Below are 13810 nucleotides of genomic sequence, written 5' to 3'. Positions count from 1 at the left end.
ACGAGGATGTCCATCTAAATATGAGCAAGTCCACAGATCCCAAAGGCATTTCAGGAATGGAAAGAAATCTATGCATAAAAATCTGGCTTACTTCCTACACTGCGCAAATACTACAAAGTAGTGCAGTACAAAAGATCAGCTGATGACATGCAGTCCATGCTATATGCACATAAGCTGTACTTTTGACAACCTTTGGCTACGTTCATAGAGAAGGTGGTTTCAAGGCTAATGAATTTCCAGAGAAAAAAGGTAATCACAAAGAGAGTTCCTCCTTTGGTTTGAGAAAGTTTTGCCCTTGTATACACCAAAAAGGTGAACACTTAACAGCTCAACTTTAAGAAGACAAAGACTTGAAGGCAATAAATCAATTTGCTAAATTTATAAGGCTTCTGAATTTTACTGCAGCTGAATTGGCAGCTGTGCCCATCAGCTTGTTATTGTGTTCCTAGATTATTCATCTCAAAAAGTGAAAACCTTGAAGTCTGCAACAAGTAAATCTAAATAGGCTGCAGTAGTTCTATAGAGTATATAGCAATAATGAAAGTACAGGTCTAACAATGTACAGCTACATGGTAGTTTGGAAGGCAAAAAAAAAAATAAAAATGTTTCAATGAAGTGAAGTAGTTAATGCAAAAAAGATTTACAGAAGGTGGGGTATTGAGTAAGGGAACTGTCCAAAGGGGGACAGACTTGTGTCATTGTCAGCTATGTGAGAAATAGCACATTTTTTCATCGTCACTTGGTTTCAGGGATATCCAAGATGATCATGAAAACAGTTGTGATTTGGAAACCTGTGTAAATTTGGATCTTCCCGTAGATTACTGGGTTAATACTAGCCATTTCATGTTGTGGACTAGTTGCTTTACATGGGTAGTTACTCTGCAAGTGAATTTTATCAGTGTGTAGTTTCCCAAGCAGTGCCACGTTTTTCTGACACTGAGTATTTGGATTTTGGCTATTCTGTTTTTGATCTCTTTAGCACTTAGCTATAAGCTTGGCACTTGACACTGTCTAGGAAGATTTATTTATTTAACAATCGTATTTGCTGCACAAGATGTAAAGTACCTTAAATCTACATTGATTGTTTGACTTCTTAGGCTAAAGAAATCCCATCATTTCCACAAATTACAGTAGGTACGTCAGAGGCCATTTTTATACTCATTCCTCCTTTCAGCTATAAGTACCCTCAGTGTAATAGCAAGGGGGAACAAAGTGCTGCAAAAGGCAAGGCTGGAAGCATAATGAGTTCTGCCAGGTAACACAGTTATTTTCTTTTTCAGATGTAGGTGCAAGAAACTACAGGCATTTATGTGCTATTTATTACAACAAGAGCCCTGGGTTTGAGATTATCCATGGTTTGCTGGACAGAGTCATGCAACTTCTGGAGGTACCACCAAATGAAGAGAATGGATATACCATAAAGGCAACTGAAGGTAAGGAAGACACAGCCACAGTGTACTGCAGAGGTTGTTTTGGAGCTCAGATGTTCCCCTACGATCTGAGGTCAATGTCCTGTTGCTAGCAGTATGCAGAATGAATAGTAGCACACTGCAGTGTGGCAGCATGTATAATTTTAAAAGGCATTAACCGCATTCACTGATAGCAAAACAGGATTGGTGCCTCTTTATGATTTATTCTTACTATAAACAATGAGTTGGCAGCTTTTTAAAGAAACTCACACTAAATTGCAAGCTATGAGCTTTACAGACTGTTTACAATGAATTAACCTATTTATTAGGTGAGTAGGAATTCACAAAATGGATGAGTATCCTGCATACCCACTACATTCTCTTCAGCTAACAGTGACTGGAAAAGACAACTTCTTACACTGTTCTTTTAGTTTATAGCTTTAGCTATATCATTTATTTATATATGCCTCTTATTTGTATATTCACATGAAGCTATACACTTCATTTATCTTTTATTTGAAGACCTGCTGTCTTTGAGACTGAGCCTTTCAGACTGCTCAGACAAGCTGTTGTATAAGAGGCCTCCTCATTCTCCATACAGGGTCAGCTGCACATGAATTAAAAATAACATCCTTAAGTGCAAAACCTGCCTTTTATGTGCATTTGTGTGCAAGATAAAGAAAAAGCAGACTGACTATTGTAGGAGCAGTGAGGTCTACTCAAAGAGAACAAGCAGCAGGAATTAATTTATTCATTTAACTTGAACAAAAGCATGGTGATTACACTACAGAAAAGCAAGACTGTACAGATGGTAACTGCAATTTTACTTAACTGTGTATTGGTGTTCAGAGGCATGAAATAATGACGTAAATTGTCTCAGCTTGAAGAAGTGCTTCCATTCTGCACTTAGTAGAACCAGTGACACCCGTATAAGATCCCAAAAACCTGAAAAGCTCACCTATCTGTGTTCAGTAATGCCAAATATTAGACATCTCCTTGTTTCAGTACGCTGCCAGAAATGCCAGGCATAACACTTCAGCCAAGTGGTGTCCTAGCCCATTTTTAATGCACACTTGTGTCATACAATGATGACTTTTTTTTTTTCCCAGCTCTGCCTCTCCCTCCCATTTTTCCACAAAGTATTTTTCTCAGTATTACGTAGGTAGACATTGAAATTGTTATTATGATTACAAGGTCAACTAGCAGGCTGTTTAAAGTCTCGTAGTGTAGAATTCTAACAAAAACAGTACAGAGCTAGTAACAGCAAAGCTTATTTGGAAGGAAAGAAATCAAGGAGCTAAGCATTCAGGTGCCATTGATGTGGCAGTCAAACCTGTTACAGTCCTTCTTGTTTTTGGATGGGCATATGAAGTTTGCTTTAGAAAAGCATTTTGTATTCTGTACTATAGCATTTCAGTAACACATGACTGACTGAGGAATTGGAATAAGAAGATGAACAAATAATACTAATACAGTGAAGAAGTTATTCCTAGATTCTAGTGGTGTTATTCTTGATGCTGTGGATTTGCAATACCTTTAGAAAAAAAAAAATCCCTGCATTGCTATGGCATTGCTCTGCAGTGTACATGGAGTGCAGGATGGGTAATGCCTTGCCCCATGCAGTATAGTAAAGCAGCCTGTGGCTCTTTGCTATAGAGCAGGGGAAAAAAGCTCTTACTGCTTTGTTTCAGCAGTGATTCAGAAACTCTCCAGGGATGACATGTAGATCCTTTGCAGTTCTACTGACATTGGAATTTAACCTCAATAACAATGCAGATGGCTGATACTCTTAGTGCCAAGTGAATGCAGTGTCACTGCACCAACTTATTTAAAAGATACTGACTGCAGAGGTAACTCAGTCAAAGTAGCCCAGAGAGGTTTGTTTGGTTCTGTTTTTAACTTGCTTTGCAATCTGTGCATTAAGCACGTGTGAGAAAAAGTGTCAGCAGATGATGGAGTAAGGTCAATTGCTGAGTGAAAGAAAGATATCCCATAACATCTTATGAGACTGCAGCATCCTGAAATATTTCAGAAAGAGCAATGCCAGTTACTTCAGGGGTTTTAAATCAGGGCATTAACGTGGCATGGCTGTTGTGATGCATCTTTATGAAGTATGGTTTGTTTTTTACTGCCTGTGCCAAATTAATATTTGTACACTGAGAAATGGATTTATCCTACAAGACTGATACTGACTTAGAAAGACCCCAGATACTACTTCTGTATGCAGTCAAGTAGAACTCGAGACTAGTATTGAACACTAAATGAAGGTAGGGCTTTATTCTTGGTCTAATTGCTTAAAATGGCTCTAACAACTGTTGAGAAAACAACACTGGGAAAAACCTTGTTTTGAATGAGTGACACAGAATAAGTAGAGGAGACGTATTGGGCACATATTTGCCTCCTTTCCAAACTCACTTTGGAAAATGAAACACCCCTGCTATATTCTTCTTTGGCCCATATGCGCAAATCATAGTTATTTAAGCTCCTTCTGTTCTACCAACACCTAAGTGCCCTGTGACTTGACCCAAAGGTCAGAGCCTTTCTGCCTTCATAGCAACACCTGTGAAAAAGTGCAGATGCTAGAAAATATGGGTGAAATTGTGATGTTCCCCTAGCCTTTGCACTACAGTTTGGTGTAATCTGAGCTAGGTAATAAGTGGAGAAAAGATGTTTAAAACAGCCTTAAGGAAGGGAGGGTTCTAAGTGGCTGAATTCAGTCATAATATATGTCCATTTGGCACTTAGCGCTTTTTGCTTTCATAGAGTTACTAAGGAAACTTCCTTTATTACTACATATAGAAGGTTATGAAGTTTTAAAACAGAATTCTGAAACACTACCCGTTGTTTTAAAAACACACAGGACTGACTTGCTGAATTCCATGATCACTGACCTAGAAAAGATTTTGGTTTTTGTTTTAGAACAGCCTAGGCATCCATAATTGAACAGTCTGAGTATAATTACTGCTTCCCTGCTCACATTTTCATGTGCTCCATAATACAGTCTCCTCACATAAAACTACCTCAGAATTCTATATCATAAGATGTACAGATCTATCTTTTTAAAGGATAAATATGTGAGTAGGAAGAGCCAATGAATTTAATGGGATTAGTTCTTTTTTCATTTCAATTGGTTTCACTTCCTTTGAAATGAAAGCTAGTGTCGGTCTGATATTTACATTGGAAGTTATTCTGAATTTCAAGCTTTTATCTCTGCAGAAACAGGTTTGTTTGCCGCAACATTTCTGTAAGCCCATGTCCTAGATGGCTGTTTTCTTCCAGGAGTCAGGACTGCAATCACTAAAGGTGTTCCTCATGGGACTTAAGTCCACAGTAAAATTTTACCTAAGCTAAAGAAACGGTTTGTGCATATTAAATACTGATGGTAGCTTGTCTTGCACAATACTCAAAGGTGTGATGCAAGGTATAATGTATAATTACACTCTTAGCTTATAGAAAAAAAGTTGACAGTCATTCTAAATTTAAAAGAAAAAAGCCCTATTTTTGCAGTACCCTCCAAGAGTCTCCTGTACCTTGCAAATCTAAATGAATTCAGCACAACCTGTGTGAAAATGGAGAGTAATACTCATGCTCTATGAAAGTGAAGCAACTTAATCTGTTCACAGAGAATACTAATGCTGCTTGTTCACGTGAAAACAACCGGTTCCTGGATAGCGTGGGCTTACAGCAGCAGCTCCTCTATTTGTTCTTGTGAATTGCAGCTCAAGCTTTGGACTTTCTGTTTATTTATCTTTCTAGATAAATTTGCATGCCATTCATTCTGTTAGGGTAGTCAGCAGCTTAATAAGGCTGGGAAGTCAGCCAGTTTGTGTTCACCGTAAGTGTCTGCTTAATAAATGCATACTTGAATACCTACTCAGTCTTGCTTCCTTTAGTAATTGACAGTTGTCTTGGAAAAAAAAATTGCTCCCCTTTATTTTTACAGCCCTTAATTAAATGAAAGGTGTGGTAAAGTGTAGAAAATTTTAATTCCACACTAAATCATGGTAATAGCTTCTCAGTTAATGAGGTTTAGCTGTGAAATTAGAGGTGTAATAGTTATCTCCATAGCTAAGAACATCAGTTTGCTTTTAAAGTAATAATTATGCAACAGAGCAGACTCTAAATCTCCTTTTAAAGTTAATCTCAATTCTCAAAACAAAAGGAGGAAAAGTCTGGGACTAATTCTGAGTTGCTTACATAGCACCGAGGCCCACATCTCTCTCTGGTGGTCAGTTTGAACTGGGAGATTGAGCCATGCAGAGGTTTAGTACCTGTGCTGGACTTGGCATTAATGCCTGTTCTGGTTTTATTAACTCAAGCTCAATTGCACTCAGTAGCAGTCCTGGCTTTTCAGTTTCCTGTCCTGACAGCTATTGCATCATTCACAAGTGTCAGTCATTATTTATTTACTCATAGAGGAAACATGCATATCTGACTGCGAAGCCTCAAGCATCATTTGTGACACATTAGAAAATATCGGCCAGTTTTTCATCCATTTAACAGACATTCAAATACAGATACCTTGTAGTTGCTACTGCATCCTTTCAATTCTATTAATCTACCAAGTCTGAAAGACTAGAATCAGACTTGTGTGACAACATCCACTGCCATAAAACCTTATCAGCTGCTAATTGACTGTAACCACATCCTCTGAATTTCAGATTTGCCAACTGCCAAACCATGTTTTTCTCACCCCAGGATCAGTGTCAGATCACTGGTTCCTGGTTTTGTTGACCTGGCAGCACATGAATGCTTTTCCTCATCCTGCAGAAGTGCCAGTGCTGCTATCAGGCAGAGGAAAACTGTGTTACTGTAACATATCACGGCACAGAGAGAGGTTTGGCAGTCACGGACTTCTCTCTTTTAAACTCTTGTTACCATCCTCTGTTTGACAGATGGTTTCTCCCCCACACAAAATGTCCAGTAAGAACAAAGCAAATACTCACTTCTCAAATTCAGAAAGTTATTTCAGATGAGAAGTACCTTTGAATTGCCTCACTTAGAGGTATATTTCCTATGGTATAATAGCAGGAGAAAAAGTCTACAGATCCTACAGAAATATTTTGAAGAGGGCTGTCAGGTCAGCTTACAAAGAGACAGACTATGTTCAGGTACCATCCTCTTTCCTCTACTACTAATTAATAGAAATTACAGGGATTTTTCCCCTCCACTGCATTTTGTTCCCATAGACATGGGATGCTCCCAGCAGCAGTAATGCTCCTTCTAACAGTTAGGCTTCTCTTTTTCTATCTGTTTCCATCAACTCAGACCCACCTAAAACACTGGTCTTTGTGTTTCAGCTGAAGGTGCCCATTTCTTCCCCCTCATGTTTGGTCTTTGTTCTTCTGCTGTTCCCGTACTGAAGAGGCCTCTTTAAAGTTGCATTCTGCTGCTCCTAACCCCCATCAGCAAGGACAACTACATGGTTTTTTAAACTGCGTATCTTAACAAGTATAAGATTAAAATCTTCCTTGCATCAAGAGTTCTTGAAGTCTGGCACAGCTTACACGATATGATACAGAATTAGGTCATTTTTATATTCTCTCCTTACATTTTGAAATACAAAATGATTGCTTGGTCACAGACTGCGTTTTCAGTGTAGCTGTTGCAAAGCCCTCTATAAAAGATGATTCATCCAACCTAGTAAGCAGAAATAGCAAATTGCGTTACTCCTTCACAGCAAGTAGGGGCAGCGCCAGTGATGTCAGTGGCGGCTGCAGTGCTGCATCCCTTCTGTCTTGTGCCCTGCTGTGATGGAGGCAGGCTCAGCTAATGGCATTTTTGCTACAACTTCAGTGCTGTGATTGGTGATCTTATTAAACCTGTAGCCTTAGTAATCACCAAACACATTAGGTTCTGTTTTTAAAGTAATTCAAGTTTTATTTATTCCCATTGTCACAGGCTTGGTTTTGTTGTTTAGTTGGTTTTTCTTGTGATGGTGAGGCTTTTTTTCCCGTGTTTATTTGTTTTTGAAGCAGACAGCTTATTTTTAGTGCCAGCTATGGCCTTTTCTCACATATGCATCTATTCTAATAAAGATGGAGAGTAATGGAAAGTTGGCTGTGATGCAATATCAGTTAAGGCGTGGGACTTCTAGACAGGGCAGGCCCACATTTCAAATCAATCCGTATTTCAGGACTGGCCTAAAAACAAAGCTTGGCTACGTGATGATTCACCTCAAGTCTAGCTAAAGGCTGACGTAGAATTGTTGTTTCTCAGAGCTCCCTCACAAATGCAGATTGATTGAGCTTGATACACAAATACTCGTTTCTAGAAAAATGATACAAGTTTGATAGAATTATTTCTAGGTTTTCTACTCAGGGCAGATTTTCCCTGTACAGATTACTGAAGTAGTCACACTGGTATTTCAGCATCGCATACATGAAATCCCATTACCTAGGATTGGTGACCCAGGATGTCTGGTTTCCTCAGCCTCCACCCAAATACTGCCTTCCATTGGGAGAGCCAGGAACACAGCGATGTTACCCACAATCTTAAATTATTTTGACTGTACTGTGATCTTGAGAACAATACAGGAGATTAAAAAGGAGCTCTAAACCTGTTACTCTCTTGGATCACACCTGGACACCCAGTAACACCCTCTGTTACTGCTCTTGCTTTTCACAACAAACTTTTAACTTTAACAAAATCAGAATAGAGGACATCATTTTAAAGACTTGTATTACGAGTTGGTATCAGTTGAACAGATGTGATGTTGAGGTAGCTGCAGTTTTGGAGGCCTTTGCATAAGATTTTGGGAGCTCAACTGTACTGTATACATGCACAAGAAAAGGTGATTGCCTTTTAAGAATGCTGATGTATGCTATGACTTTGTACTTGAGTTTATCTGCTGGAAAAGGGAATTAGTAGGAAATGTGAATCACAGAGATGTGAAGAGCCTGATCCTAAAAAAGGAAAAGCCACCAGGGCCCTCCAAACTAAATCCCATACAGCACTGTAAAGGTGAAATAGTTCAGCAGATGAGCCAGGGTGAGGTAGTCACCCAGCTGCCCTCTCACCAAGAGGATAGGTGATAGGAATTAAGATGAAAGACTTCAGAGGCCACATGAGCTCCTCTCTATTACCTTCTTAAGCTCCAGCTTCCGATGTTCCTTCAAATTATAGGAACAAACGAGTAGGTTTGAAGGCTTAGCACAACTGTAGGCCTCTAATACTGCTTTAATCTATTTCTTTTTGAAAAGGAGGGAGAGTAAAGCACAGAAAAGAAACTGTGCAAGGTGTTTGACAACAAAGAGCACGGGGAACTCCGAGCGTTTTGAGGGTCAATTAGCCAGAAAATGTGCTAAAGACTACATGCTCTATTGGATTACTGGCCAAAGAATTACCCCAAAGCAATCAGAGTCTCCTGAATACAGAAAGGCAATTACAGATTTTTGAGGACAAGCTACAGAAGCTGTAATTAAAGGTGTTATTTCTACATCACTGAACATTAGAAATTAAATTCTTACTTGCAGCCACGAGAAGTAGCTTTTGTCTTTCACTTGCATGTAATATATCAGCATAAACCATGACTGGCTTCGTCATCTCTTCTTCAGGAATGCATATCGTGTTTCACCCCACCCCTTCTGGCAACTACCAATTATAATGTTGACATATTAAAAGGTGGATTTCCATTGTCAGACCTTCTGACTTCCTCTGACATTGTGCAAGTCTCCATTAGCGAGGACAATACAATCCCTGGCTGGATTTCAAGGTGAAGTTTGTAAAGAGCTATTTGTGTGTGGAGCAGACAGGATTATATCAGAAGAGCGATAGATTTGCCATCATTGAAGTGAATAACATAGAAAATTGCAGTTTTTAAATGAATTTAGGCTCTCAGGACACTCGATAGCACAGGCAATAAGACCTACAGGAGCAGGCACTGAGTGTGATCACAGCAGCCACAGAGGCAGCCACCTCCCAGCATGCTCAACATTACCTTTGGATGTCCTACAGCAACTCCTCAACCAGCCAAAGCCTATGTCAGGAAGACCATTCTCCTCACAGCCTTACAGTTCTCAACAGTGCTGCATACAGCCAGAACAGCACACACTTAGCACTGACTTCTAGCCCCTGCTTCATCAACACCTAAGAATAGGCACCAACTTATGGTCTGGCATATTCCAAACAAAGCAATCACACCTTTTTTGCTGACTCCTCATACACATAAAGCAGCATAAGCACATATCTTTACACATAACCTTAGCTCTCTAAGGCTTTGTACCTTACTTTGAGAGCTCACACAACAATCCAGCCCACAACACATAAGCTTCCTCAGAGTCTGAGACATTATTACTACTTCCTTGGGACCACAAGAAACACACAAAGCAAGAACCATACCTGTTATTTCAGAGCACCCACAGGCTGCTGTTGCTGTGGGCCTTGCTGCAGCTCCAGCCATCCTCTCAGGGAACTGCCTTCTTCTTACTTATTCTCTTCTAGTGCTTCACTCAAATCATAGCCCCAGCTGCTACACAATACTTTTTTCCCTCTTTCTACTTGCATTTGTGTGTATTTCTTCTTAATCTTTTATAGGCTCCCCTTTCAACACCTGTTTTTTGTTATCTGAAATTGGCTCTTAATTATAGCAGCCTAGCAGAGCTGTGAGGGTTTGTGTGGGGTCAGGTGTGAGTCTACTTTCCTCACCTGCTGCCTGTTGGGTTGCAGGAGAGCTGCTCACATGGGGAACCCTCAGGCCCCCATCTGCTGGATGCAGCCTGGAGGCCTTTCTGGCAAGCAGGAATATACTCTGGCATTCAGCAATGCAGCCAATTATCACAATAATAGTTTCATTATTAACCGGAGTTCATAAACTGTAAAAGTATTCCTCAGCTCATGTTTCTCTGGTGCAGGAGCCAAGTGTTAGCCAGACAGATGGGAAATGAAAGCTCTGAACAGGTTCTTCCATTTGTATTTGCTGATTGCCTGACCTCTTTCCAGTCACAGAGTAACGATGTGTGTCTGCAAAGCACCACACTGCACTGTGGGTTGTCCCATAAGCAGTGAACACTCCAGTGTTAGCATGGCTGGAAGAGAAGAGCTGCTCCTGAAGGTTCTGTTCCACACACTTGGAGTGGTAAATGTTTTCCTGTTGATATTAATGAGACTTTTACACCTTTGCTGCAAGGAACGTCAAATCAAATAGCATTGTGGTCAATGACCAGTACTGGCTGGAGCATGTGAAGCTGCAGACATGGAGAGCAGAGCCACCTCCTCTGTTCTGTGGTTGGAAGCCTTTGTGGAGCTGACCTGGCCTCTGGGAAGCCTGTGTCCCAGTGGCAGCACACTGGGTGCTACAGGTGAAAGTGTAATGAGGAAAAATGTGTTTAATTGATATAAGGATGCAGGGATGACAGCTGGCTTGGCAGCATTTGATTCAGTGCAGTGTTGTGTTAGACCCCATCCTGATGTAACCAGGATGGATGTGCAAGGAGATAAAGTAACTCCCAAGGCTGCACCAAACTCAACTCAGATAACTCAGACTCAGTTTGTTAATTAACCCTGTTGTCAAAGCTTGTGTTAATTTGTTTGCTTTCCCCCCTGTCTTTACAGTGGCTCACTGGCATTATTACCATGTGTTCAGTTCTTGCTGTTGTGCCAGGGTAAGCTCACACAGGCGTTTCTGAAAGCACGTCACTGTGCTGCTCACATCCTTGGCACAATACAGGCTTTATTCACAGAGAGGAAAGCCTTTACCACTAACTGCAAGGGTACTTTATTTTTGGGCTGTGCTTTCACCCACAGCCTGCAGAGTGATCTGTATGTACGGGGTTTGTTTCTCTCCTGAGTGCTTTCCATCACGTTTTATTTTAACGCTCGCGTTGCAGCGTGGCAGTGGGAAGCGTCTGTTTGGGCAGAGTCACGTGTGGGTGAGAGTCAGGGCCAGATAATGGCACAGCTGTGTGCCCAGTGTGGGCAGCAGGGCCGTGCTCAGGGCTGGGATCGGAATGGATCATTTCAAATACACTGGGTAAGAATATATGTATTAACAACCTGGCTGAGTGGAGCCCTGGGCAGCCTGGGGGCAGCCAGCCCATGGCAGGGCTTGGAACTGGGTGGGCTGTAAGGTCCCTGCCAACTCCAGCCATTCTATGAGCCTGTGATTCTATGAAATGTGCCTGAAGTTTGAGTTCAATTTTGGCCCTTTTTTAGCTGCAGCATCGCAGCCTCCTCCTTCCCATCCACTGTCTCTTCTCATAGAAGACGCTTTGTTGGATTTTAGGACACTGAGTAAGGGGAGAAGGCAGTGGAAGTGCTGTGTTCTGGTGCTGACTGATTTCCTAGTGGAAATACAGAAGTGAGCCCAACCCTCTCTGCAGGGCACTGCCTTAGGAGCACAGCACAGGAGCTTTGTGCAGGAGGAGCTGCAGGGTCCAGCACAGTGCTTCATCCTCTCCCTTCCTCCCTGAGCTCCCTGCAGTGCTGCTGGTGGTGAGCCCTGCGCTGTGCTCAGCAACCAGCCCTCACCTCCTTCTCAGGGCTACAGTAACTGAAGGAAGGAATAAACAGCAACAAAATATACAAGCTTCATGTTTCAGCTTAAAAGACAGAATTCACCCCTTCAGGTTTAATGCAAATGCTGTTGAAGCATCCCAGTGCTCCGATCATGCTGGAGCTGACCTCAGAAGGAGCTGGGAGGGGTTCTTCCTATGTGATGAGTTTCCCAGCTCCAAATGTGCATTCCATCATTCTTCCCTAGGGAAGAGCACGTGTTACCTCCTCATCCTGCAGATGAGGAGCGCAGCTCATGCCCAGTGCACCATGAGGTGTACTCAAGCATGACATGCTGCTGACGCACGGGTGCCAGCGAGCTCCATTTCCTTAAACAGAGTCAGGTGGGAAGCATTCAGGTTTTCAGTAGTACCCAAAGCCCGGCAAACCCATTTCGGTATCCTTCTGAATTCAGTTATCTGTGCTTATTTATGTTAAAGGAGTAACCCAGTCAAAATAACCGAGTGCAGAAGTTGCCCACGCTCTGGGCTTCACGTTTTATTTTTAACTCAAAGTGTTTCCTCGTTTGCTATCAATCATGGCAACTGCTAATGCAGAAAGTGAGAGCCTATTCTTAGCATCTCAGCACACAGAGCTGCCTAATAGTGAGTGCTTTGTTCCCCATGGTAAATGCCTATTGACTTCCTTGGCCCAGAGAAATATTGATTTTTCTCTCGCTTTCTTCACAGGCTCCGCTTTCTTCCCTGGGCGCTGTGCTGAGATCTTTGCCAGAGGTCAGAGCGTGGGGAAGCTGGGAGTGCTGCACCCCGACGTCATCACCAAGTTCGAGCTCACCATGCCCTGCTCTGCCCTGGAGATCAACATTGAGCCCTTCGTGTGACGATGGGGCCTCACCCACAGATGCCCTCCCCCATGTGCTGCACCCTCTGCTCCTCTTTCTCTGTAGGCAACATCCGCTTCTGCTTTTATGTTTCAATAAACAACCAAAACAGAGTCTGGCTCCGTGGGCAGATGGGTTTCTTAGGGTGTAGGATGGAGCTGCAGCGAGACTGTGCTGTTGGTATTTGTAGAGGGGTGAAAAAGCCAAGCTGGGTAACAGCCCAGTGTTCTATGAGAGAAATGTGATGGCAGAGCACGTGATTGGTTTTCAAAATCAGAAATGTTCCACAGACGCAGCTTCATACTGTAACTGATTACGGCTGCGTAACAGGAATCTCATTCTTTTCTTATTGCATGAAATAAGATAATTGATTAGAGCAAATGCTGAGTGAATGTGAGCAGAACGAAGGAGTTGAGCTTTTCTTCTGTACGGTTGTCATGTGCTCATCAGTGGCTGGGGGAGGAAAACAAACTTATTTCATGAAAACCAGAGACACTTTGTAAGCAAGATGTGTGTAATATCTGCTGCCCCACTTCAGACATCGCTGCCGATCCTTTATCATTCTGGATTCCAAAAGGGTGGGTGGAATTACGTTTTTCCATGGTTGATGTAAGCAGAGGGGGTTTTGAAGCTCCAAAGTAAATTGGAGAAATGCCTTGAAGAGCATATGCCTGTGGTCTCCTGCATGAAGAGCTGAAAATATCAAAGCTGTGGTCGTGCTAAGGTCAGTGTGTGTCTGCCTGGGGCAGCGCTCACTGCACAGCCCTCCAGTGGGTGGCTGAGCCCCAGCAGCACAGCTGGGACTGGGCAGTGGCCCTAAGTGCACCCAGGCAGCATGCTGTGAGCATAGGGCTCAGCCTAGTGCACCCAGCTCATCATCCACTCACCCGTGAAGCTGGCTGTTCCTCATTTGCATTGGTACAACCACTGCAGTGTTGCATGGCAGTAACAGCAGGCTGATTCTTTGTGGCTCATTGCCTCTGGGAAGCCAGGTGGCCTCTGGTCCAGGAGCAGCCTTGCGAGCAACATGCTGTCATCACCCACCTGGAAACACCACTGTTCCTCCAGA

General features: G+C 42.3%; 1 protein-coding gene across 1 annotated transcript in view; it reads left to right on the top strand.

The window, feature by feature from the left end:
- The window catches only part of FARSB (phenylalanyl-tRNA synthetase subunit beta), a 32335-nt gene extending 19481 nt beyond the window's left edge, over positions 1–12854 (top strand). Inside the window, exons 16-17 of the mRNA XM_015871330.2 lie at positions 1281–1433; positions 12590–12854. Coding sequence (XP_015726816.1) covers positions 1281–1433; positions 12590–12741 — 305 coding nt within the window. The 3' untranslated portion in view covers positions 12742–12854. The remainder of the gene's footprint in view (positions 1–1280; positions 1434–12589) is intronic.
- The last annotated feature ends 956 nt before the right edge of the window (positions 12855–13810 follow it).

This window comes from Coturnix japonica, chromosome 9 (genome assembly GCF_001577835.2).
Source record: "Coturnix japonica isolate 7356 chromosome 9, Coturnix japonica 2.1, whole genome shotgun sequence".
NCBI classification, from domain to species: Eukaryota; Metazoa; Chordata; class Aves; order Galliformes; family Phasianidae; genus Coturnix; species Coturnix japonica.
Note: the sequence above shows the minus strand (reverse complement) of the source record. Positions and strands in the feature narration are given on the sequence as shown.